This window comes from Dermacentor andersoni, chromosome 5, assembly GCF_023375885.2.
Source record: "Dermacentor andersoni chromosome 5, qqDerAnde1_hic_scaffold, whole genome shotgun sequence".
In the NCBI taxonomy this organism is placed as follows: Eukaryota; Metazoa; Arthropoda; class Arachnida; order Ixodida; family Ixodidae; genus Dermacentor; species Dermacentor andersoni.
In genome coordinates, this window is record NC_092818.1 from 128,748,215 (window position 1) to 128,773,398 (window position 25,184).

The window sequence follows — 25,184 nt, forward strand, 5'->3', positions numbered from 1 at the left end:
ATATTAGGTTGGCAAAAGAATATCGAAGAATGTCAAACAAAGCGGTGGCCTCAACTAGTCGTTGCCACTTTCTGGTGCAAATAAGGCTGTTCCGGGAATATCCCACGCGGTTGGCTAACGACAGAATCAATCTACAGAAATCAGTGCACAGCTAAGATACCAACGGAGCTTGTACTTGACCCGCAACGTGAGGCCGCTTGTGAGTGACGACGATTCAATAACTAACGTCATTTATACGAGATAAATTAACGTTAAGACAAAGTGCCACAAAAATAACGTGCAGGAGTGCACAGGGCGTAGACTGACCCTGCATTTAATCGAAATGGAGAGACTCGATTGTTATGGCTTTATTCCACAACTTTAAGCATAAACCACGTAACGATTATAAGAAACAATAAGCTAACCTAAGCACGAAATTCCTTTCTTTATTTCAAATTTTTCTTTGAAGAATAGAGCGATAAAGCACATGTGGCGGATGTCTGTTAAAGATAGAGTCGTTTGGATGTAATAATACCCAACAGTAGTGCAATAATCACACGAAAGGGACATCCAGGTTTTAATACTTAAATGCAAAGGCGATGAAAACTGAACATGGAAATCTTTTGTTCGTGGTCGTCTATCCTTAGGTGTGGCTCGCCGTTTTCGTGTGCCTCACCTGTCTTTCCTGCCTGGTAGCCCTAGGCGGTTGGAAAACAATGTCGACTCAGCGCGGCAAGTACGTCACCTTTCTGCGCTGGGCGTACGTCTACGGCTGGGAACTGTTTGGCCTGCTCTTCGCTGAAAGTACGTCATCTGGCGCACTCTTTCACCAAATCGCACTGCTTTTACCTACAATAACCGAGTTGTGGTAACTTTATTTGTCAAAATAAATGCCCGGCGCAGACAAGATTAGCTGAGGAGCTCAGTGTTTGGGGATGCGTAAGTAGTAACAAGCTGCTTGCTGGGAAAAAGAAGTGAAAATCTAAAAAACCAAATGTACATTCAAGTGCATACCGAGAAAGGGAAACAGGGAATGTAGAATTGTGCCAACTCCAGTTACCACTTTAGTTGAACAAATAAAAATATCTGACGGCTTTTAATTTACAGTGTGGATATCAGTGCACGCATTCTGCTTAAAGACATTCAGTGCATTTCGAGCGTGTCAGCAGTCTTTAGGAAAAGATTTCATAACCATATTCATCGTGGTGAGAAACATGATCTATAAAACAGCAATGTAGAGAGATGCCCATGGCGCATGGCTTTATAGCCATGGGCCATGTTTGGGGAGGAAAGGGGGGCCGCGGCAAAAGAAACCAGTGCAAAAGCAATTGCTGTGTTTGCATTTGACGTTGTAGAATCAACTCGGGTACACTACGTATGAAAGCGTATACCTCTTTCTTTGTCTTTTCAGGTTCGCCGAGACACTATGTGCACGCAACGCAGAAGCTGCTGATTGCTGCATGGCTAGTGACTGTTGTCGTGCTGGCGAACTCGTTCGGAAGTCTCCTAAAGTCTAAACAAGCCGTGTTCAACTTCAAACCAGAAGTCGACAGTGTCGATGACCTTGCAGCAAGACCATATCTTACGCCTATCATACCAAAAGGAAGTTACTACGAGGCATTTTCAGAGGTATATAATGTTACAACATATCGTTATTGCAGAGCGTATTTCTATCTCGTCACCAGTGAGTTGGAGAAAATGAATAAGAATTCTCTGCAGCTGAAAGAATAGTGATTTGGGCTCAGGAAAATGAAAGCATTTAAGGCTTTTTGAAGTGAACTGTACGCTTTTCCGTGTCATGGTTCTTTCTGGTCCCCGCTAAACTTATGGACGCTAAGATTTCCCTAAGCATGGAGAATCAATCGCTGGCTAAAATGGTTTTGCTCTCGTGTGACCGTGTAAGTGCTACAAAACGACACGCTTATTTTCCGTAATATATTGCCGGCTATTCGGCTATTGGTGCGTAAGGGAATAGAGTATGGGAGTATATTATGAGAGGAAAATAAATAGAAGAAAGAACTTGTGGGCACGCACTACAACGAGAGGGTTAACAACACTCGCTGCGTGCAGAAAGTGCGATTTGGGCGAATTCGCCGAAGTTCATTAAGTAAAAACAGCGAAAAACACAGAAGTGCGTGGCAGCGCTGTTTAAGGGTGTTCCTTCGGTGCTTTGGGCCGCACCGAAGTTTACTGCTTTACGCGGAGGACGATGCATTGACGGAGACAGTAAGGTTGAGCGTTGCGCTTGGACTCTCATTTGACGCTTTTTATAGTCTGTGATCCAGACGCAGGGATGTTAGCTCAACTGTCCAAGAATTTCTCATGAAGTCTAACCAAATGCCCTGGTAAATTTCTATCTTTCTTTATTTTTAACACGACAGTCTTTTTTTATGCCGGGGTCTACCATCAACTTCCTGTAACGGATGTGACGTCGCGCGAACGCGTAAAATATGCTCTATCTTGACCATCTTGACATAGTGAGGCTTTGAACATCTTGAAGGGGCAGCGCAATATAACGAAGACGGAAGGGAGGAACCCACAGGACAGCGCTGAACTCACAACTAACTTTATTCGAAGGCATACACAAGCTCATGTACACAACCCATAGCCATTGATGGCGTCATTATTAGTGCGCATGCAAAAATGCAAAATCCTGTAATCTAATGCTACACTATGAGGTGGCTTAAAAATTCAAATTCACTGCGCTGAGTTCACGCTGTCCTGTGTGTTCCTGCCTTCCGTCTTCGTTGTATTGCGCTGCCCTTTCAAGATGTCCATCCAGTGCCAACTCGCCCAAATGTCGATCCTTCTACAGTATATTGAGGTGTTTTATCTTCACTTGACAGGGATGGCGCCGGCACCTGTAGAAGCGGGGAAGTTAAGTACTGCTATGGTGGCCAGAAGGGGGCAGTGTGACGGGCGGCGTACGTGCGCCGTGCGAGGGAGAGCCGCGATGAACGATGAAATTTTCCGGCGCCGCTAGGTGCGCCGGAACGCGCTTTAATGCCTGAGAACACGGATCTATAGAGCGAGATATAACAAGGAAGAATAGGCATGTGGTTTCCGTGGTAAAGTTGGTACGTGGATAAACGAATGCAATAGATATATGGAAAGAAAGGTAAAAACAATAACAGTAAAGGGGAAGCGAAATGCAGCCTGTCGCTGAAGCGAATGCCGGCGCTTTTAAGCACAACCATAGAGTGATAACGTTGGCGCCGCTGCCACGGCGCATGCCTAACTGTGACGCCTTGTCGCCTAGGCGCGCGACATATCACAGCCTTAATGAAGCACAGGGTGCTATGGGGATGCAATATGTACGAGGTGCTCCGGGGTACGTGGAAAAAGGTGCAACGGTTCCAGCACTTATTTTTGGAAATGCGGTTGTTTGCTTGAACTCAGGGGTACAATAAGGACTCGATGGCAACCAAAGGTCAGTGGGGCGCCTGGCATTGGGCGCTCACTGGAAGACTACAAATGAAGCTGTGCACGGTGATATGGGCTGGACAAATTTTGAAGTGAGGGAAGCTCACAGTAAAATTGATTATAAAGAACGACTGATGAATATGGAAGAAAGTAAATTGGCTAGGAGAGTGTTGAGGTATGTGTACATGGGGGGGGGGGGGGGAGGGGGAAGAACCAGGAAGCTTACCAGCAAGTTTAGTCAAGCGGAAAGTCAGAGAGGCTGAAATAATCTCATGGGTGGCGGCAATGAAAAATAAACCTGCCATGAGTAACTACATAAGAGGAAAAAATGAAATCAGGAAAGAAACAATTTATGATAACTCAAAGGGGAGCTCATTACTTTTCGAAGCGAGATGAGATCAGGATGTTTTAGAACACGCGCCTATAAAGCGAGATATAAGAAGGAACAAGAAGGATGTGCTTGCTGCGGTAAAGCTAGGGAAACGATGGAGCATGTTTCATTAGAATGTGAAGATATTACCCTAGCGGTCGATTTAGGCACCCCTGGCCTCCTTGAAGCTCTTGGGTTCAGCGAGAGCGGAGGGAAAGTAAACATGTCCGCAATATGAGATTAGTAAGAGGCGATTGGAAGATTGGTGGAAGTAGAGAAACGACAAAAAACGGAGACGTACAAAAACAAAGTTCACAATAGGGGGTCAGAAAATTTGGTTATAGGAATTCATCGTGTTTTTTTTAACTTAGGTAGGACATTAAGCAGTATAACAGCAAGAGCTTGGTGGCGCAACCCACCGCCCCGTTCCAAAGGGGACACTCATAACATCCATCCATCCATCCATCCACCTATCCATCCATCCATCCATCCATCCATCCATCCATCCATCCATCCATCCATCCATCCATCCATCCAAATCATCCATCCATCCATCTATCCATCCGTCCGTCCGTCCGTCCGTCCATCCATGCATCCATCCATCCATCCATGCATCCATCCATCCATCCATCCATCCATCCATCCATCCATCCATCCATCCATCCATCCATCCATCCATCCGTCCGTCCGTCCGTCCGTCCGTCCGTCCGTCCGTCCGTCCGTCCGTCCGTCCGTCCATCCATCCATCCATCCAACCGTCCATCCGTCCGTCCATCCATCCATCCATCCGTCCGTCCGTCCGTCCGTCCGTCCGTCCGTCCGTCCGTCCGTCCGTCCGTCCGTCCATCCATCCATCCAACCGTCCATCCGTCCGTCCATCCATCCATCCATTCGTCCGTCCGTCCGTCCGTCCGTCCGTGGAAGGCCCTTGCCAGTGTAGCGCCAGCGAGGTCTTCCGGGCTAGCATAGGCATGTAGACTGCGCTTGTTTGCACGTCGATCGTGATCACTTGGAAGCGGCGAAGCGTCGCGTATTTGCGACTGTGATTATTTTGAGGACCTATTAGTGCGTGATATTGTGCTGTTCCTCGGTTATGTATTAGATAACGCGGCGTGCACTCATGGCATCGAAAGCGCGAACATGTTTTGTGCAGTTTAGTTTAGTGGCAAAATTTCTTGCCAACGTTGTGTTTCTGGCCTCACAGTAAACCAGAGGAGCAGCTGAATGCAATGCAGACAGCGTGTTCACGCAAAAATTTGACAGGGGAGGCATGTTGTACCCTGGAGATGAGTTGACCATGCTCATTAAAGTGCTAGAGGATGCACTCACATTATTTTTTTTTTTCAACAGAGAGGCTTTATGCTTTAAGTGTGCATGATTTTATTCAGTTCTTGAGCAGTTTAACACTCCGCCAAGTCGGATGCGAGCTCCATCGCAAAGCGCTCACTGCAAAAATTATCCAGTTTGTAGTGTTAACTAGGCTACTCTTTTTTCACCAAATCTTTGAACAAGGGGGGAGCGCCAGAAACACTTGAAGTTAAGGAGAGTGAAGTAGAGCCTACTGCTAAGCTCGGTCTGATGTGTGCATGTGGATTACTGCTATACAATAAAGTGTTTCCTCTCGTCTTGTGGATCTGTACAACAAAAGCAGTGATGAAAATTACTTAGTGCATGCCGAAGTTCACCAGAGCACGCAAATATGTACGTAATTTTTTTTACAAAGGTAAAGCTTGAAGCGTATGTTGCTTGCGCATGCGGACGTGGAGAGTGAAGTGAACGACGCGGTGATGTTTTTCCCCGGTTTATTGCGCGCAGCCCAAGCGTTGGTTTTCGCTGTTTGCGTGTACTACATTCTCTTGGTCCACTGGCTGTATTTGTGGCAGATAACCGAATAACAAAAGTTGAAAGTCGACGTTTCGGGTTGTTTATGTTCACGGTCTACGTTCGCTTGCGCTAACACCAAGCCATTTAGTAAAAACCAACTCGTCTAGAATGACCTTCAAATGTGATGTCCCTAGTTCTTTAAATCGCATGGCTAAACATTTGCTGCGCGTTATGGTGTTGCAAATAACGATTTGCTCTCCGAAGAAGTGTTACCCTCCTTAATTATGCATCTCTGAGCTGCTAACACTTCATGATGTTTGCACCGCGCATTACATTGAAACGCGACGCAAAGTGAACGCGACGCGCGTGCTAGCTGCCATGCTCCGCCCCTTCAAAAGCCGCGAAAGCTGCACACCAGCTGCAAGTAGCGCCGTCTACTACCTCATCGCTCCTCTGTGCGCGCCGCCGGCCCGCTCCCGCCTGTCACACTGCCCCCTTCTAGCCGGGCATTATTCTAGTCGCCACAGTACTGCATCATGACAATAAGGAGCGCCGATAGTGAGCGCATCGGTAATCTCGGTCCAGCGGGGGCTACCACGCGGCGTCGCCTAGTGTAGGTGTAGGCGGTGTAGGACTTATGCTGAGGCGGCGACGCAGTTTTCGCACGTGGTTTGTCTTTTGCGTTCGATTAGCCTGCGACGCCTCGTCACCTACGGAGTGCAGCTTCACCGTGCGTCAGCAGTGCTCACACGCAGCCTACTGCTTCGCTTGCGACGCCACGAACTAAGAAAACTGCTGCAGAAGGGCAACAACGTCGACGGGCGAATCTCGCCTTGGTCCGGCCAGAGGGACGCCATCGTGAAGCATGAAGCCATGGCGCGTTCCCGGCGCGCCCTGCGAACTCGGCCACTCGCATTCCAGAAGCTGAGCGCGTCGCTACTCAACTGGCTGCCCAAGACAGTACGGAGCCGGACCGAAATGCTCTACCTCCGCCGAAGCGACTCGGCAGCAGGCGTCCGCCGGTCGCCAGCAGAACGCCGCGCGCCACGAAAACCTGCAACGTGGTCGGCGACCCGCAAATCGTGCTCCTTTCCCTGCAGCGGTACGTGACTTCACGAAGCAAACATTCAACAGCTTCTGTAGAGACAAGTTTCACTTTCGTGTTCTACGGATTTCTAAGAAAGATGGTTCAACCATATCCTATTTATTTTTCTTTTTAGAGAAATGATTATTCATTCCTCCTGCTATTATTCCTTTCATTTTAGCATGTAACTTCATCTTTAAACATCAATTACTCTACGGCAGTATTGAAAGTGTATTTGTAGGTTATGACTAAATAATCCACCAATTTCCTGGCCTATCCTCCGTAGCGGTTATGGGCCATGAGCTGAAAGGGTACAAACAACAATGACTCCTCGAACGGTGTTGAAACTATACGTGGTCACACTTGCTAATAGTATTTTCGACGCTTGCCTAGGAGATTTTGTCTGAAGTCCACTTTGTCTAGGTCCCCGGACCTAGTGGGATCTCTTTAAGTGAATCCGCTGACTCGTTGGCGTCGTTGTCACTCAAAGCTCCGGTCTAGAATGTTCTTCCTGATTTCTCCTTGATAACAGGAACTAGATTTAAACGCTTTTTATTTCTGTATTGTAATCAGTCATTCCTACTTTCCGCTGATGATTTTCGACATCTAAGTTTTCCGTGGAACACGAGCAAATGCCTTTCTCGACAATACGAGGTGACGTTATCAAATCTCAGTAGTTGGATTCCCCGCCAAAATATTTACCTTCGTAGATCTGGTTCATCGATAACTAACCTCTGCTCTTTTTGGGACAAACCAGAAACTATTGACCCTTTCTTTCTTTTTTCTTGCCACCGCTTCTCCTCCCTACGGAGATGTTTCTTATATTTCCGACTGGCAATCTAGGTTTAGCGCTTACAACAGCAAACACTTTGTACTTTGGTGCCAGTCAATTAGGCACAAGCCGTGAGTCTATGATTACTGCTCTGCACAAGTTCATTGAAGCGTCCACAATATTACGCTGCTAGGATTCCGACCTCGGTGCCCCTTACTCCTTTTTATAAGTTTATAAATAAGCCCTCTCAAAATGGGTGTTAACCTTTATTTGCCTCATTTTTCGTTTGGGATGCTTGCCTTTTACCCCTTTTTGTATTTTGTTAGGTGTACTTTTCAATCAAACCAATATAACCAATCCCCCTGGTGGGTACGATCCATGCTTTGAGGCAACAGCATCAAAACTATGCGCGGGTGCGACATTTTGATTCGACGCAGCGAGCGAGGCAACTGCGGCTGGGTAGAATGAACAGCGCCCTCGCAGCTACGAAACATTCTATGTTCTATTCCGCATAGTGAGGCAAGCGTGCGTGTTTACAGTGTCGGGCTTGTGCCCTGGAGGGCCTTCGTTCGAATCCGGTTCTTATATATCCCGACATTACGGTGGCGGCGTAAGTTCACTTGCAGTATCCGTATACTTGCTATCAGAATGAAAGAAGCCAGCGCTAATGACCGAAACATGATTCCACACCTCGGATACGGTATTGGAGAAGGCAGGGAAGGAACGTGGCTTGGCAACGCTGGTCGAGGCAAAGAGAGAGACAGCATCTATGTTGACAGTGAAGCTCGCTTCCTGGAAGCGTGGCAATGCGACATTTAATTTTCTCCTATCTCTTCAAATAACAAAAAATAGAAAACAAAACAAAATTGAAATCTTTTTGCGGTAAAGTGCTTCCTAGGCGGCGCCTTGCAACTTCCAGTGTATGAAAATTTTCCAGTGGTACCTCATGAGGCGGGCTCTTTAATAATTAACGCACTTACGCGATGAAGCACAGTATGGTACCGCTGTACCCCTCCACTTAAACTTCCGGTTCTCTGTTCCGCAGCACAGTCGTTCGCAGGCTGTGAAGCAGGTGTGGGAGCGGTCACGAAGCCGACGAGCCATGTATCCAGTTGCGGAGATGTTCTCAGACGCAGCCTTGGAACAGGTGGCTGCGCGCCGCGCTGTGATTCTCTGCGACCACGGCTCGATACTGCTTCAGATGACCGGCTTCTGTGAACGCCAGAACGTGCGTACCTTCGTCGTGGCCAGCCAGCCGATCGAGCAGTCGCCGTTCGGCTATCTCTTCTCTCGGAGCCTCGATGAGCGCTTCTTCCGGAAACTCTTTGACAAGTAAGTCCCTAATCAGGTATTTCAGTTAGGTCACTGCGACACTTGTATAAGTTAAAAATAGTAATAAATTACAATTACGTCCTCGAAAAATATGATTGGTCACAGTTACCGCATGAACGTAATTGAGCAATTTTTAAACAAATTATTTGAATTCCTTGCCTTTGCTTTCTTTCTTACTTTATTAGTATTGCGTAATCAAAGTAAATAGAACGACCTGACCTGGCTCTTTAATTCGTCCTCTGCAGACCTTGACACGTTTTTTTTATCTTCACTTGGGTTTGTTTTTCAAAATTTTCGTCCTTAATCTTCCCTCGTTTTTATGTAAAGACATCTGCAGCGACGCTGAACACTCGCTCGATATGCGCGCTAGAGAGAAGGGCCGTGCTGTAATGTCGCGACGCCCTTGCTCCTCTATGATGCACAGCGCTTTATTGTTGCTGGAGTTAGAAGAAAGCTCTCCCAATAGGCCAGTGAAAAACTGAAAAATCCATCATATGAGATTTCCTAGCATCAGCGTCCGAAGTGGCCATCACTATCGAGCCATAGAAGCGCCGTTTCAATTCGTCAGCCAACATGTAGAGGTCCTCCACCCGGCCCCCTTCATTCGTTAGCCATTTTACATAGACGACTAACTGTAACGGGAGCCAAGAAGCGTTTATTTTGCTTGAAAAGGCATCCAACTGTGTAATGTAATTTAATATAAAATTGCATATTATTGAGCCCTAATAGTATTATTCGTTCATGATATAAACGGTTAACATTATTCGTTTGTTACAATCGCCAATTAGTGCATACGAGTCCCGTATATATCAGAACAGATTGAAACATATGCGTTTCAAGACCAAAACATCCTATGTCAGAGAACCATCGACTGCACTAAGCGAAGAAGAATTAAGCAGCAGCGCTCAGCGTCCATGAAGGCCACTTAAAGGCAATTCCAGGAGACAGATGGAAATTTAATACAAGAAGAAAGTTTGAAAGTCGGACTTCTAGGAGAGGTGCACAAATCTGCAAGCTTGCCATGTTCAGGTGTTCGAGGCGCAGGTGCAGCTCACTGATTGTCGGAACGAGGTAGCCCATGTGGATGTTTTCATCCCTCTGTACTCTAGTTCACGCGAAAATGAAGTGATCAGAGCCTGCGTTGCCTGTTATAGCTTCTTTCTTCAAACATTTCACTGGTTAGATGTCATTGGTTATTGAAAAAAAATTGATTTACATTGAGCGCTACCGACTAAACAAAGTCATCATCAAATTAGAAAATTAACAGAAGCCTAATTGATTACAAGTAAATAATTACGTGTTAATGATTATATACAAGTCTCGTTACTGGACTGAGCGCTACTCTAAGGCTTCTAGTTACGACACTTCGAATGCGTTCAACACCCGAACAATATCAGTGTATTGAGACAAACCGTATTACTGCTGTGTTGCTTTCGAGCCTTTCTTCCATGCTGTATTGCACACGAAGCTATGCCAGTTTTAGTTCGTACATATAAGTACTTATGGACACAATGACTTTCTGTGTGTACCTTTGAATTCAGGGCACGAATTAAGGGGGGTCAGTTCTCGCACTTGTTTAATTCGCTATGCTTGTAGTGCACCTCCAGGGTTGCTCAAAGGAAAGAAAAGACGGTCGCCTGAGGCGCAGATGCGTGTTATCAGTGGCAGGAACTCCAGACACATCCGGACATTGTTTCGCGACCTTTAAAACTACTTTATGCCCACTGCAGTATAATGACACCTCTGGGAGGTCCATGCTCAGTTTCCTTAAGGTAAATTAATAAACTGATGTCCGGCTTTAACTAAACTGGACATGTCTAGGACATGTATAGAATGAACGCTGAGGATACGCTCTGCTGTTAAGGCGGCTCCCAGCAATGTTGAGTGCTTAGGAAAAACGGTGTCTTCATTCCTGCGTCAGAAGTTTACTATGGGCGGCCATCTTTAAGAATGTCATACCGAGTGTTGTCAGACGGTGGCCGGCATCTAGTCCTTCCACATCGCTTGCGTCCACCCGTGCCGATCGTAAGCACGCGCCGGCCCCAACATCAGACCTCTACTCGGTTCGTGAGCCTCCTTCGCAGCTCAAAGGCAGCTGCGCGACGACTCTTTCCAAAGAATTCACTGGGCTAAACGTCAGCGCTTTCAGCTATTCTACGGCCCGCCCTCCTATCCTTCCTTGGACATTCCCGCAAGCTGTCCGCTTTCCGTTGGAGGGCACCTCACTCATCACCGATTCAGATGCTCACCAACCCGCTCGACTAGGCGCAAATTTAACTCTCGCATGCACGGCGACACCACAAGCACAACCTTCGCGATGCATTCAGCGAACACCACAACCCTGGTGCTATCGGCATGCGAGATTTCACGGTAAGCAGCAGCAGGCGAGCCTTCGGTTGTTCTGTGCTCACACCTTCCGCGGACGCATGGCCTACCGAAGCTTTACAGGAGCAGCTCTTCCATCTGGTTTATTCAGCTCGAGCATCACTTCTACGCCTACATCGTGTTTGACCAGCACTTTCGCTATCTCGACGGAAGTCCCGAGCTGCCAAATTGTGTCCGACTTCCACAGGCCCTGGCATCTACGAGAACCTGCGGCAGGTCGCGATATCGTCCTACGGCGTCGCTGTGGCTGAGCCTTGCTCACAACCTACGCTGCCGGTGCTGCCTGGTGCATCTTTCTAGGACTGCGTGAACCCGAAACTACCAACGACGATACCATCTGCACACTTTAGCTGGACTCCTTTACCAGGACTTTACCATTTGACTTTATTTCAATTGCGCTTCGCACTAGGATGGGGGGCCCTGTTGCGGAGCAACTATCGCGTCCAAAGCCGGCGAACAAAAAGGGCTCCCATGCAGGGGGCGCGAGAATACAGAACACACTAGGGCGTTCGACCTGAGCGGTATCGGCCGCTCCCGAAATCCCGCTGCACAATGGCTGGCCTGCCTAAATAAACCGCGGCTACGGCGGCCACCTCCTTGCGCCGCCTCCCACAAATTGGTGACCCGGACGACGGAGCCCAGCCTTCCCACAAATTCCCACAGGTCGAGCGCGCCTATAGTGTGTTCTATATTCTCGCGCTACCTTCTTCGCGGGCTTTGAAGGCGATATTCGCGCCGCTACAATCACAGAACGATCGTTGGCGCAGCCCGCATTTGCTCGCCTCACATGGCTGGAAGATCGAGACGCGGTTTCTTGGTCAACCTGAGTCTTTACACCACCAGGCCCCATACTCTTTTTCTGAAAACACATGACTTATGCAACACCTGCTGCAATATAGCCTATCTAGCAGATGCCTCTCATAAGCTTTCCTTCCTCCGTGGTTCTGTCGCATGCTAAGTAATAAACGCCACAGGACAGCACACTCATAGCATCCACTATCCTGACGCGTCCTTTTCAGGTTCCGTCGGATCCAGGAGACCGGTCTAATGGCCAAATGGCTGGCCGATGGCAAGGGAAACTGGCAGCGCTGCATCCAGTCGGGGGATATTACTGTGGACAGCATTAGCGTGGAGGACACCGTGCCATTTTTCCTCCTTTGGGGCATCATGTGCGCCATGGCCTTCTGCGCTTTGCTCTGCGAGCTGATATGCTACAGGTTGCTGCGGGCCCGCCCTGCCAACAGACGCTAATATAGCCTAAGACGCTTTACTTTTGGGCCAGAACAAATACTCTCACATTCCTGTAAACCACATTGCGCACTGCAGCGTTTCAACGCGCACTTGCGGCAGCGCCTGACGCCAGCATGAACACTTGCCTGTGTGCGACAAAAACTATAGGCATTACAAAAAATTCACAGGCCTACGCGGCACACGGAGCATCCTCACACAGTAAGCTGAAAGAGCGGTTTCATAGGAGACTATCGTAAGCTCATCCCGACGCGGCGAATCTCCTGGGTCTCATTTTCTGCTGCATGCACGTAAGGGTGTTCGGCGAAGCTGCCGTGTCTGATTTTCGGCTGCACGCACGTGAAGTTACTTGCGGGTCTTCGTGGTGGAGCTGCCGGGCCGCATTTTCGGCAGCACGCACTTGAGGGTCTTGGCGGCGAAGTTGTCGGGCCGCATTTTCGACAGCACACACAAGACGGTCTTTGCAGCGAAGTCTATCTGCGTCGTTTTGATGAGAACGAGCGGAAGTGTCCGCGCGGCGTCGACGGGGAGCTGCGGTTGGGCTGCTTTCTGCAAAGCGCTCTGCTGAGCCCGGCGTTGCCTTGTTGCAGTCGCGCACCTAGCCCTACGATTCGCTTCTTCAGCAGAGGTTCGTACGTTGCGAGGAGGCGCAATAACGTGCACCTAAGAGCAAAGGCCGGCAAATGCCTTCTTTTTTTTTTTTGCTTTACTACCTCACTCTCTCGATGCGAGTGCCGTCCTTTACCCTGACGTTGAAAAATTGTGCCGCCTTCCTACGGTTGTCCTCACCTAATAAAAAAACAAATAGGTTATCCGCCCTCCGTCACCGTCATGCTGAAAAGGCTGCGATCCTTGTCTTACCTAACGTTTTCTACAATTTCAAATAAACCATTAGCTTCACCCGCGAACTTAGTTTACAACTCTGATTGTCTAGTGTCATTCCTATTGTCAAAGCGTGCAACACAGAGCCTGCTTTGCTTTTAAGCTCCTGACCATAGGTCGGCAAAATAAACGGAGCTCGCTCAGACTCACTCGCAAATTATCTTTTTTTTTTTGCTTAGAGCTCACTCGGACTCATACTCACCAAAATTTTACTCAGCCGGGCTCACTCGCACTCAGACTCATGGGTTGTTCTGAGTGATAGTGAGCCTGAGTAAGTCGACTCATAAGTGAGCTTTTGAAATGAATTGAAATGAACTGAATTTTATTTCTCGTTCATTCAAACGAGCGCAGGCTGAGACTAAAGGCATACAGCCTGACAAAGTTCTCAGCCCTCGTAGTGTGCCGACCTATACCCTTGACTAAACCTAAATATTAAGCAGTCTGCAAATCTCGCGGAGCTGCCACCGCTTTTATTTCTTGCTAGCATTAACCTAACTAGAGCAAAAAAAAGGACATTCCAGGGCATTTATTTCGAATGAAGGAGTGCGCTGACCGGCGATGATCAGCGAGAAGAAAAATAATTTCGGAGTGACTCCAAAAAGTCGCTGCCCCTCCTCCATCTCTCGTAGCCGATTTCACTGGCTACATCTTTCAATTGGTTTGGCTACCGGTAACATCAACAGCCATTTATGACTTTAGTCATTTAAAAGTGGGCTTCGACCTACATTATTATTACTTGCAGCGCGTGCTACAAACACGGGCAAAGAAGAGAGACGAGGCACGAGCGCTGACTCGACCTACAATCGCAAATGTTGGGGAAGCATAGGTTCCGCGATTTTTTTTTTTTTCATTCGCAGCCTCGTCAATCCGTCTGAAATAAAGAGCGCACGCCTGCGCGTGCGTGTGTGACAAGTACAATGTCTGAAACCAATTCCAGGCCGCGGAGCTGCACTGAAATATATTTGAATTTTTTGCTGATGTCGTGGTCTCCAAATTTTTGCTTGCGGCTGTACATCTGCGCTAGAGCGCTAGAGAGATTTTGTTTGGGCGCACTTCAGAACTTTGTACTTTAAACTCAGCACTCATTAAGATCTGAGTGACTTCTACAATACGCAGGGTGTTTCAGCTTACTTTAACCAGAGTTTAAAAATATGCCTATGCACTTTAAGACGACGCGACCAAATGCATGTTGCTCACTTTTGTATGTAGTGTGTCACGCTATTTCTTGTATTTTGCTTAATTAGGCAATTAGTCAAGATAAATTAACTAAACTCTGAAGCGACGACGTTAGGCAAAATGTTCCAGTAGAAAGTTGTAGAGCGTTTTGTAAAACGTTCGATTAGGCAGTTTCTAACTTTCTATCTATTAAGTATTAGTGTTTTCCCGCTTACTGCGGATGCCCGCGAAATACAAAAAAAAAAAAAATACCACGTTACATACCCGCTTGCGTGTCGTGATGGCAGCGTTCCCAAACTTTCCGCGTACAAACGAACACAGCATCTAGCAGGGCGTGCTGCCGCTTAAAAGGCGACAGGGCAGTGACGAAATCGTTGGCTGTGCGATTTACGCCAGCGATGTGCTTCCCACGCGGCGGTTCACGATAGCAGACGCAGCGGCAGCGCACCTGGCTAAGTGCTCATTTGTCCGCGGAATGCTTGGGAGCAGTGCGATCACGACGCGCAAGCGGCCATGTCACGTGGTTTTCTTTTGTATTTCACGGGAAACCGTAGTACGCTGAAAAACACTAATACTTAATAAATAGAAAGACAGAAACGGTTTATTCGGGTGTTTTGCACGCCGCTCTGCAACTTCATAATTGGATTTTTTCCTAGCTTCGTTGCTTCAGAAGTTGGTTAATAATTCTAGACTAATTAACTTATTAAGCAACATACAACATAGCGTGACACACTACATACAAAAGTAAGCAACATGCATTTGATCGCGTCGTCTTAGATTGCATCGGCATATTTTTACACTCTGGCTAAAGTTAGCTGAAACACCCTTTATATGGATCCCCTTTTCATCATGTAACCTCAGGCCGTCACCGCACCCTGCATCGACCGCACCTCACAGCGCCTGCCCTCCCTCACCTAACCCTCACCAAACTTCCCGAAGGTGATCCTCATGTGCACCTCTCCCTCACCTCACCAAATGTGGGTGAGCGCAGTTGAGGGCGAGGAATGCCCTCTTGAGGGCTTGCCATCGTAAACACAGGGATCAAGACAACGTGGTGCACATGTCACATTCCTGGACACATAGTACGATACGATGCAACTACTTCATGTCGTGACAGCTGGTGAAATAAAACGCTACTGCAACGCAAAGTTTGCACGTATCGATGATCAACGGCGCGCATCTCACATCGTTTGAGAAGTGGCACGATACGGTGCAACTGCTACATGATGTGCCACCTGGTGCAATAATATGCAGCTGCAATAAAAAGTGTACACGTATCGACGCTACGTGGCACGTATCTTGCATCAGGTGTCTTCTTGTACGCTAGGACGCGTGTATAGGGCATTTTTCTGCAGCACTTAGCAACCGCTGGCATGGTACAGTGGTAAAGTAGCTGACACCCGTGCAGAGGGCCCAGGTTCCTTTGCGGCGGGAACTGAGTATCATTATTCTCATTCCTGCGATAGCCGCGACGGACACCGACGGCCGTGGTGGACAACATCGCCAACCAAACCGGCTATTGAAATGACGCCATAACAACTTACGCTGTAATAAAAAAGAAACACGTGTGTGTTATCGACAGCATGCTTTCCTATTATGATGATGGTTACATCTAGAAGAGCGGTATCACTGAGCGGTATTCCTTAAATTCAAGTTGTTTCAATGCTGAGAACTTTAGGTGGCAGAAGTTACAAAAAGGAGAAACTAAGTTGTTCTTAACAATATTACCCAAGTTCAGATGAGCTGAAAGTGATCATAAATATAAATGCTCCCATCTTCTTGGATGACTACTGTGCCACAAGAAAAAAATGACCGAAAATAAGAAAATGAGTGAAGTAGGCAGAGTGAGAAAGAAAGAAAATCAGAACTTTAATACTGAATGAAAAGAAAAGAAGCAAGTTAGCGCACATGGTAGCCGAGCTGAAGAAGTACTACTTAAATTTTATCCAGCACGCTTGAATTCCGCTGTGGGTATTTAGACTAGGAAGGGATGTCCGGTTAGACGTGAAAATAAGAGGACACTCACACTTGAGTGGCTTCGCGCTGTCGTACCTGTGTGTCAGTGTTTGCCTCTGCCTCTGTGTCCAACCCATTCTCGCCGCGCTTCTGACTCCTTCACAAGCACTAAATAATCTCGAACCCGCCGCGGTACCGCAGTGTCTACGGCGTTGCTTTGCTGAGCTCAAGGTTGCGGGTTTGATCTCGGCGAAGGCGGCCGCATTTCGATGATGGGGGAGCACAAATAAGCTACGATTAGGCACTCTAAGTTAAGAAGCTCGAGCACTCTCCAAGTCAATTTAACGGCTGAAAGCGACTTCCAGTGAGCTATGTGGGAGCGTGCTCTAAGCGATCCAGCCTGTGAGATGATGCACGGGCGCTCGTACCTGCTATGGTTTCCAGCAAAGTGAAGTGTTTGTGACGTCCTTGCACTTTGACCCGTTCAAGGCACAGTTGACGCGTTGCACGCACTATTTGGTTTCGCATTCGCACTCTTGTTTCACGCGAAACAGAGAAATGACAGCACTATTTCTGCCTGTCAGAGGCACTCGTGCGTAACAAATTAGTCGTTATTCGCGGACTATTTGGTTGGTCACATATTTCGTTGACCACATAATTCTCAGCGCTTGGAATCATAAGGCGCTTCGTGTGATCTTCGTGTGATCTGTGCTAGAGTCGGCATACCGCGGAGCAGAAAGAATTGGTGTGGTACGGTACCTATGATAGCAGCGAGAACAGCTCGCATGTCAAGCGTAAATCGCACTTGGTACCTTCGTGGCCACGCGTCGAGTTCCTCGAGCTCGTCATCATGGATCGAGAACCGCAGCAGCCTGTCAGCGATGACATGTTCGCTAGGCGCGCAAAATGCAATCGCAGGTGCAGAAGCAACATAACGTTCGCCCGATGACGTGTTGGTGTTACTGCGTGTATAGTCGACTAACATCGCCGTTAAGCGACGCTTTAAAGGTGTCGCGCCCGAGCGCACTCGAGTGCCTGGCTTTTGAGTTCAGAGCGCGGTAACTTAACGCGCCCGCTGTATATAGGCGCGTTTTCCTGCGCATAGGCCTCGAACTGACATACTGCCTAGAAACGCTCGTACGACAAGCACAAAAGAACACTGCCCACGTCTGAGCGAGTTCACCTCTTGCGTAGCCTCACCATCAAAGACCCATTCGCTTGCTTTCACTGTGGGGAGCATCCGGACACTTCCCACATCCTATGAACGCGCCCACCTGAACGCTCGCCCACACTCCTCCTTCAGGCAACTTACCCTCGCCCATCATCCGGGGTGGCTGACTACAGCCGTTAGTCATCAGAATGAGTGCTACATGACTGCATACGCCAAGTAATTTCTTCGACACGCCACTAGACCAGGAGCGGCCTGAAAACGAAAATTTTACATGACCGCACCATGTCGGGCCAAGTCCAAAGCAGGACGGAACTCAGGCAGGCAGGAAGGAACTCGACTACGGCTCTAGGAGGTGGTTACTAAGGAACCCCTCCGAGCCGAAGAAATATGAAAAAATAAAGCGTTTCTTCTTCTCACTCTTTCTTAGCGCCCAATAAAATGATTATGTATATTTACAGGAGAGTGCATAATCGGGCCAGTTGGTATAGGTTCTTGGTTGAGTGGAAGCACAAACACACGCAACGGAGGAGGAACGAGACACAACGAGCGCAGTATACAGCAATACACAGTGCAGTGCACACAGATTCTCAGCAAGAACGCTGTAGCGCTTGCGCGCAACGCTTATGCAAGCAGCGGTAGCCAGAATGTTGTCCTGGCGCAGGCAGAGCCAATTGAGCAGAGCGTCGTGGTGCATCCGTTTGGCTTTGTCGTTTTTGGAGCCAAACGCATGCGTGTGTCTGGAGGCCTTGAACACTTCGTGCGCGGGCCGCGTTTGCGCCGTCGATACTTGAAGATCAAGACGGCGGCTGCGGCGGCGCCAACGGAGCGACCGGACCCCGAGTGTCCTTGTAATCGTGATGTTTAGAGAAACAAACCTTTATTTGCTTACATCTCCGCAGTTAGCGGGTAGTCATAGCGTCAATGCCTCGCCGAGTACAAATCAAGTAAGGGGCCTTTCACACAATTAAGGTGAGGAGGGACAGAACACGAAGGACAGCTCTTACGTCAGCGTTGAGGAGTTTGGGGAGGAAGCGCTTGCGCTGTAGCTTTGGTTTGTATGTCACAAACGGCGCTGGTACAGTTACGGGCAATCCTAAAGGAGTTTCAACAACGTCGAAATTAAGAGGTGCAATTGTCCAGACCTTTGAAAAGGGCGCCGACACGTTGAATGTGAAGCGTTACGTTTCGTATTTCTCAATATACGCATGCGTACAGTGTCTTGGTATTGAGATTGTGAAAGAAGTCATGGAGCTTTGGGTTTATTGTTCCCGTGGTGCGTGGTTCCACATATATTTTTTTATTAAACGGATCTTTAGGAGTTGCATTTAGCTTACAGCTCAGTTCTGGCCTCTTATGGCGGCATGTCAGAATAGACGCATATAACTTGAAAAACAAATCATAACGTGCATATAGACAATCCTTAATTCACTTTAGGGTGCAAGTTGCAATAGCGAACTTGAAGCAGAGCAGTAGTAAAGTCATGAGTGCTCTGGCAAAAGTGCTCAGACAAGCATCACATCTAGCACACCGTCTCTCGAAATCTGGTAAAAAAAAGCATTAGTGTTCAAGTTAAGATTGCTCCTGGCTGCTGACGGGAAACTTAAGAAATTTTTAACTCTAATGCCAGTGTATGTCGTAGCACATTTCGAGGACGATTATTTCACAAGTGCTGCTACTCTTAGCATTTCTGTTCAGCAGACATTAGGATTTCAGTTCATTACTGTATGGCTGGAATTTCCCATAAAAACGTTTGCATTAAAGTTAATGATTAAAGGGAAGTTATTTAATATTGTTATGAAGCTGCCTAGACACTGATTTTTCATGGAGGTAATTTCCGCGTCTTCCAGAAATACGCCTCAAAAGGCGGAGTACCGCTATATGTCACAGCCAATTATTCTTTCTTAAAAAAAAAACGGAAAAAAGAGCGGGTCCTATGTAATTCGAGAACGTAAAAATAGTGCCAGAGATTGTAATATTTAAAGTTGTTGAATGACAACCACTAATTTGTTTATCAGAACGGTTCCCTGCGAACACACGAAAAATGTCACAATGTTTTACATACAGGTTGACAAAAGAACGACGTCTACGAATACGCGAGGTCACATCATGTACGCCAGGCAAAAAAAGGCCGACTAGTGCGGCCACAATCAAACACATTGACTCTGATATAATGCCACGTAACACACTGTTTGTTTATTCCAGATGGAACAAAGACGAAATGTGGACGTTTATATAGCGTGTATACTCATACAGAAGCGTTAACACGTACCAAGGCCGATTTTCGTAAATGTCGCCACCAGTTGCAACTTACATACTGATATATTACGAGTTCTTCAGGGATTTATGTACGTAGACGCTTCGATGGAAGCCTACGCAGTGATCTCAGCTGTGAGCGAAGTGATCGGCGTGACAGCACGGATCTTGCTTTTTGGCGCGGTTGACGACGCCGCGGAGGAAATGTGCGCTGAACACGTGATGGGACATTTGTGGTCGTGTCCTTGGATGGTGGTTCAGTGCTCGGCTCAGTTGATTTTCTCCAGTATTCTGGCTCGGTGGTGGTCACATAGCTCGATTTGTCATGCTTCAAAGAACTGCTTTGCGTCACGTGTGAGTTGTTTGTATGTATGACGCCGAGTGCTGCTGTCGAGCTGTTGACAGCTGTAAGAATTCCTCGCGTAGTGATGGAGTTGTTGCTTGCCGCTGTCAAATTGGTCTGACAAGGTTGTTTTTTATTTTTTTCCGAACTTGAATTCATATGAGACCCGCTGTCTGTTTGTGCGGTATAAGACGTCACCATCAAACTGCTCAGTGTTGGAAAAATGCCGTTCGTACTGTTTGAGTTCTGTCCTTGTACTGTTGTGTGCGAATTGGAATCGCTAGAATTTTTGGCAGGTAAGAAAATGTGGGGTGGAACATTTGAGCTGTTTGCTTGCGCGAAAATCGACGCAGCAGAGAAGTTGCCCAAGGAAAATAGGCTGGGAAACCTGATTGAGCTATTACTTAAAGGCACAGTGCTTGATTCATTGGGTCGGGATTTTCCTGTTGTAAAGCTTAAGGCAGCACTAGAGTTCTTGGCTGTGGAATAACTTTCCGACTGATAATTTGAGTTGTTCTCAATTCGCCTGGAATTGTTTGAATAATTCAAATGATTGTCCGCTGAAGAGTCACTGCTCGTACTTGTCAAATTCTGGCATCGTGTCGTGGTCGATGATTCAGTTGTAGTCGTATTTTCACTTTCCGTAGTCCTTGTATGAGTGAAATTTTCTCCTGCTTGATAATAACGCTGCGCCACACGGGAGCCGTTCTCGGTTCGCGCAGGGCCGAATACCTTAGTCCAAATGGTGGGGTAGTTGGTTGAGGGCTTTGCCGTAGATGTGGTGATTAGGTCGCTAAGCTGGGGAGTTCTTGCTTTAGTGCTACTTGCGTCATTTGAGTTCTCTGCTATATCATGAATGCCCGGCGCCAAACTTGGCATGCGGTATGCTGCATCAGCACTAGGTTCAGAAGATGAGTTGTTATCCACAAGAGAACTGATAGGCACACTAGTAGAGTTCTTGCATCGTGGCGCATTCGTTGGTTCACTCAACGAATGGTGTTTTCCTGCAGTCACTTTCGTGTCATTGGAAATTTCTGCCGTTGCGGAGATTAGTGGTGCATCATCTGATCCGTTTCCTGATTGCACAGGATTGGATAACACAGATGGGATGCTGGGCTTGCTGGTCCAGTTCTTGTTTGCAGCCGTAGTATTTAGTTCACCAAATTGGCCCTCTAATGTTGAGTCATTGGTATAACTAGATTTATTCACTGAGGCATAACTGCTCGACTTCATGCTTGACGTGCCGTTTACATTTACGGCATTGGAATTAAAGAATGAGCTGTTGTCCGCACGAGCTATGCTGGAAAGAACACTCGAGTTCTTGCAGGATACAGTCGTCATTAGTTTAGTTGCAGGGGAATCATCACTCGCCGTATCACTCAAGTCGGCACTTGGGGAGCTTAAAGGTGTCTCACTAAAGTTGTAGCCTCGTGTGCCTGTCCTTGCTGCAGAATTTGAACTATTGTCTGTTGGAGAAATGTTCGTTATAGCGTTCGAGTGCGTTCGAGTGCCCATTGGAGTTCCACTAGGTTCCGTAGATAAGGTATCTCCTGTCACTGCTACTGTTGAGATCTTCTCGGTTTGCGTGCTATTGCATGGAGTAATCGAACTGTTCGCCTTCGATAAAATGCCAAGCTGCGTGCTCGAGTTCTCGCCCTTTTCCATGCTCTGAGAGCTCTTCTCTGTTTGCACAGTAGTGTACACAGCAGTTGAACTATTCTTTGTCAAAGGAAGTCTAGATGCAGTGGCCGTGTTTTCGACAGCAAGAGTAGTGGGGAACTCGGTATTATGTTCAGTATTGTTTATAGCATTCGTCCCATTAGTTCCATTTCCTACAGAACTACTGACAACCGCACTTGAGCAGTTATCAGTTCGCGTTGCAGCAGCTACCGTAGACAAGCTGCTCAGAAAATGTCTGGTGGCAGTAGGCATCTCATGCTGGGTTGTCGTTTCCGCTTGCGGGCTTTTAAATGTTGTGGAACTTCTAAGATCCGTCGAGCTGCTGGCTCGGAGAGATTCGTTTGTTGCCACACTAGGACCTTTGTCGGTATCTCTCGAAACAAATGCGACAGTTGATCCGCCATAGCGCCAGCCAATACTGGATGTAGCATTTGATTCCACTACAACTTTTGTAGGGTTGTCGCTCTTACTCATATCCGCGCCGTCAGTCGAAGCTCTTTCTGTAGAACTCATTATCTCTGAACTTGAGGTGCTGCTCGTTTGATTAGAAGAATATACCGTAGTGATGCTGCTGGCAGCTGACAGTGTCGTCACAGTGTCATTTTGTTCACGTGTGGCATGCCTAAAGCTTTCCTCAGTCGCGGGATTTATTGTGATCATGTTTTTCACCGTACTGGAGCTCATGGCTATGTGAAAATCGCTAGGGGAGAGATGGGGATTCTTTTCAGCATCCTTGCTAACTGATGCTCTCGTAGAATTATCGTCATTTGAATGATATCTGGGAGGAGCACCAGTACTCTCTACCTTTCTTATAGAGGCTTGTTCAATGCTCCTAGACATGCTTACCGCAACAGTCGAAGTTCCTCCAATAGAAACATTTGCAGACGCACTTGAGGAGCTGTTCTGACACGGAACTGATGCCGTAGTGATGCTTTTGGCAGATAGTGTCATTGTAGCAGTAGTTCCCTGACTTGTGTAATCATTTGTCTTTGATGAGTTCAGGAGTTCAGAAGACGCCGTGCTTGTCATGTTGTTGCAGCTTTTGGTTCTGTCAGAATACTTAGGCACTAAACTTGTACTTTGCTCTGCTTCTGTGATAACAGATCGAGTGCTAGAATCGGCTACTGTATTATTATTACTCTCGAAAGAATTTTCATTATCCAATAATTTCGTAGAGGTATGTTCGCTCGCCATAGTTATGTTTTCAAGATGAGTGGAAGCTCCGACTGTAGAACTGCTTATCGGCGCACTTGAGGTGATGTTAGTTTGTGCTTTAACATATGGCGTTGTAATGCTTGTGCCAGATGCTGTTGTGGTCGTAGTAGTAGTTTGCTGTTCCGCAATTTTAGATGTTTTTGACGTACTGGGTTGAAGAATTATTGGTCCAGTCACATTACCCAAGTTCTCGGCTCTGTGAGTTCCATTAGATGGGAAACTAGGTTTACCTTCTGTTTCCTGAGCAACATGACGGGTGAAAGAACCGTCGGCACTCCGATTATTGATTTCAGTAGAATCTGTTTTTGCTGTGGCTATCGTAGACGTACGTTCGTTCTTCGTAGTCAGGCTCACCCGATCGGACGAAGTTCCTGCTGTAGAGGTGCTTCTAACTGTACTTGAAGTACAATTGGATGGCGTAGTAAAAGATGCTGTAGTCGTGGTTATAGTAGTTGTTGTAGTGGTTGTGGTCTTTTGCTGACTTGTATCATGACCGGTGGTTTCAGCAGTGGTCAGATTTGCCATGTCGCTGCTGATCGCTTCAGTGGAGCTCATGGTTCCGCGAGAGTCTTTAGACACTGAGCTTGTACTTTCGTCTGTTCTAGTTGGAAGAGAAGGAGTGCTAGAACCGCCAACTGTCTCATCTTTGATCTCTTGACTTTCTGCATTTTCTATTCCTTTCGTAGAGGTACGTTCGCTCGGCGTAGTTACGTTTTCAAGATGTGTGGAAGCTCCCGCCGTACAATTGCTTATGACTGCGCTTGAGGCGTTGTTCATTTGTGCTGCAAGAGATGACGATGTCATGCTTGCGCGAGATGTTGTGGTCGTAGTGGTTGTTTGCTGCCGCGTAATTTTAGTTGCTTCGGGCGTGATGGGTTGAAGTGTTGTTGGCTGGGACGCATTATTCAAGTTGTCTGTCGGGTGAAATCCGCTAGGTGGTAAAGTAGGTTTACCTTCCGTTTCGTGAGCGATTTGCCCGAGGAAAGAACCGTCGGCACTCCCATTCTTGAATTCTGGAGCATCTGTGTTTGCTGTAGCTATCGTGGACGTACGTTCGTTCTTCGTAGTTAGGCTCACCCGAACGGACGAAGTTCCATCTGTAGAGGTGCTTCTAACTGTACTTGAAGTACAATTGGATGGCGTAGTAAAAGATGCTGTAGTCGTGGTTGTAGTAGTTGTTGTAGTCGTTGTGGTCTTTTGCTGACTTGTATCATTACTGGTGGTTTCAGCAGTGGTAAATTTTGCGGTATCGTTTCTGATCGCTTCAGTGGAGTTCATGGTTTGGCGAGAGTCTTCTGACGCCGAACTTGTACTTTCTTCTGTTCCGGATGCAAGAGAACGTGTACTAGAACCGCCTACTGTCACATTATTGTGATCTTGAATATTTGCATTTTCTGCTCCTGTCGTGGAGGTACGTTCGCCCAGAGTAGTTATGTTTTCAAACTTTGTGGAAGCTCCGATCGCCGAACTGCTTATAGCCGCACTTGAGGTGCTGTTGTTTTGTGCTGCAGAGGAAGGCGTTGTCATGCTTGCGCGAGAGGTTGTGGTCGTAGTGGTTGTTTGCTGGTGCGTAAGTTTACTTGTTTCTGGTGTGGTGGGTTGCAATGTTGTAGGCTCTGACGCTTTACTGGAGTTGTCTGCTCGGTGAGATCCGCTAGGTGGCATGGTAGGTTTATCTTCTGTTTCGTGAGCAACATAGCGGGTGAAAGAACCGTCGGCCGTCCCATTTTTGAATTCCGGAGCATCTGTTTTTGCTATGCTTATGGTAGACCTACGTTCGTTCTTGGTAGATAAGCTCACGTGATCAGACGAAGTCCCTTCTGTAGACGTGCTTCCAACTGTACCTGAAGTACTGTTAGATGGCGTAGTAAAATATGTTGTACTCGTCGTTATAGTAGTTGTTGTAGTCGTTGTGGTCTTTTGCTGACTTGTATCATTACTGGTGGTTTCAGCAGTGGTAAGTTTTTCGGTATCGTTTCTGATCGCTTCAGTGGAGCTCATGGTTCGGCGAGAGTCTTCTGACGCCGAACTTGTACTTTCTTCTTTTCCGGATATAAGAGAACGAGTACTAGAACCGCCTACTGTCACATT

At 47.3% G+C, this 25,184-nt stretch overlaps 2 protein-coding genes across 2 annotated transcripts; one reads left to right on the forward strand and one right to left on the reverse strand.

Annotated features, from left to right (window-relative positions):
• Positions 1-654: 654 nt before the first annotated feature.
• LOC126531137 (uncharacterized) lies at positions 655-13,222 on the forward strand. The gene is made up of 4 exons (XM_055070377.1): positions 655-783; positions 1,391-1,608; positions 8,498-8,784; positions 12,189-13,222. The coding sequence occupies exons 1-4, from the start codon at positions 696-698 to the stop codon at positions 12,418-12,420; spliced, it is 825 nt and encodes a 274-aa protein (XP_054926352.1). The 5' UTR covers positions 655-695; the 3' UTR covers positions 12,421-13,222.
• A 6,548-nt stretch (positions 13,223-19,770) lies between these two features.
• On the reverse strand, positions 19,771-24,494 carry LOC126532073 (uncharacterized). The gene has a single exon (XM_050179765.3). It carries the CDS (start codon positions 24,369-24,371, stop codon positions 19,944-19,946), a length of 4,428 nt encoding a protein of 1,475 aa, XP_050035722.1. The 5' UTR covers positions 24,372-24,494; the 3' UTR covers positions 19,771-19,943.
• Between the last annotated feature and the right edge of the window lie 690 nt (positions 24,495-25,184).

Excerpts from the sequence above, each read along its gene's own strand:
- LOC126531137 (XM_055070377.1), top strand. The coding sequence starts at position 696 with ATGTCGACTCAGCGCGGCAAGTACGTCACCTTTCTGCGCTGGGCGTAC. Across the intron at positions 1,609-8,497 it reads ACTACGAGGCATTTTCAGAG|CACAGTCGTTCGCAGGCTGT; the intron begins GTATATAATGTT and ends TCTGTTCCGCAG. Across the intron at positions 8,785-12,188 it reads TTCCGGAAACTCTTTGACAA|GTTCCGTCGGATCCAGGAGA; the intron begins GTAAGTCCCTAA and ends CGTCCTTTTCAG.
- LOC126532073 (XM_050179765.3), bottom strand. The coding sequence starts at position 24,371 with ATGAACTCCACTGAAGCGATCAGAAACGATACCGCAAAATTTACCACT.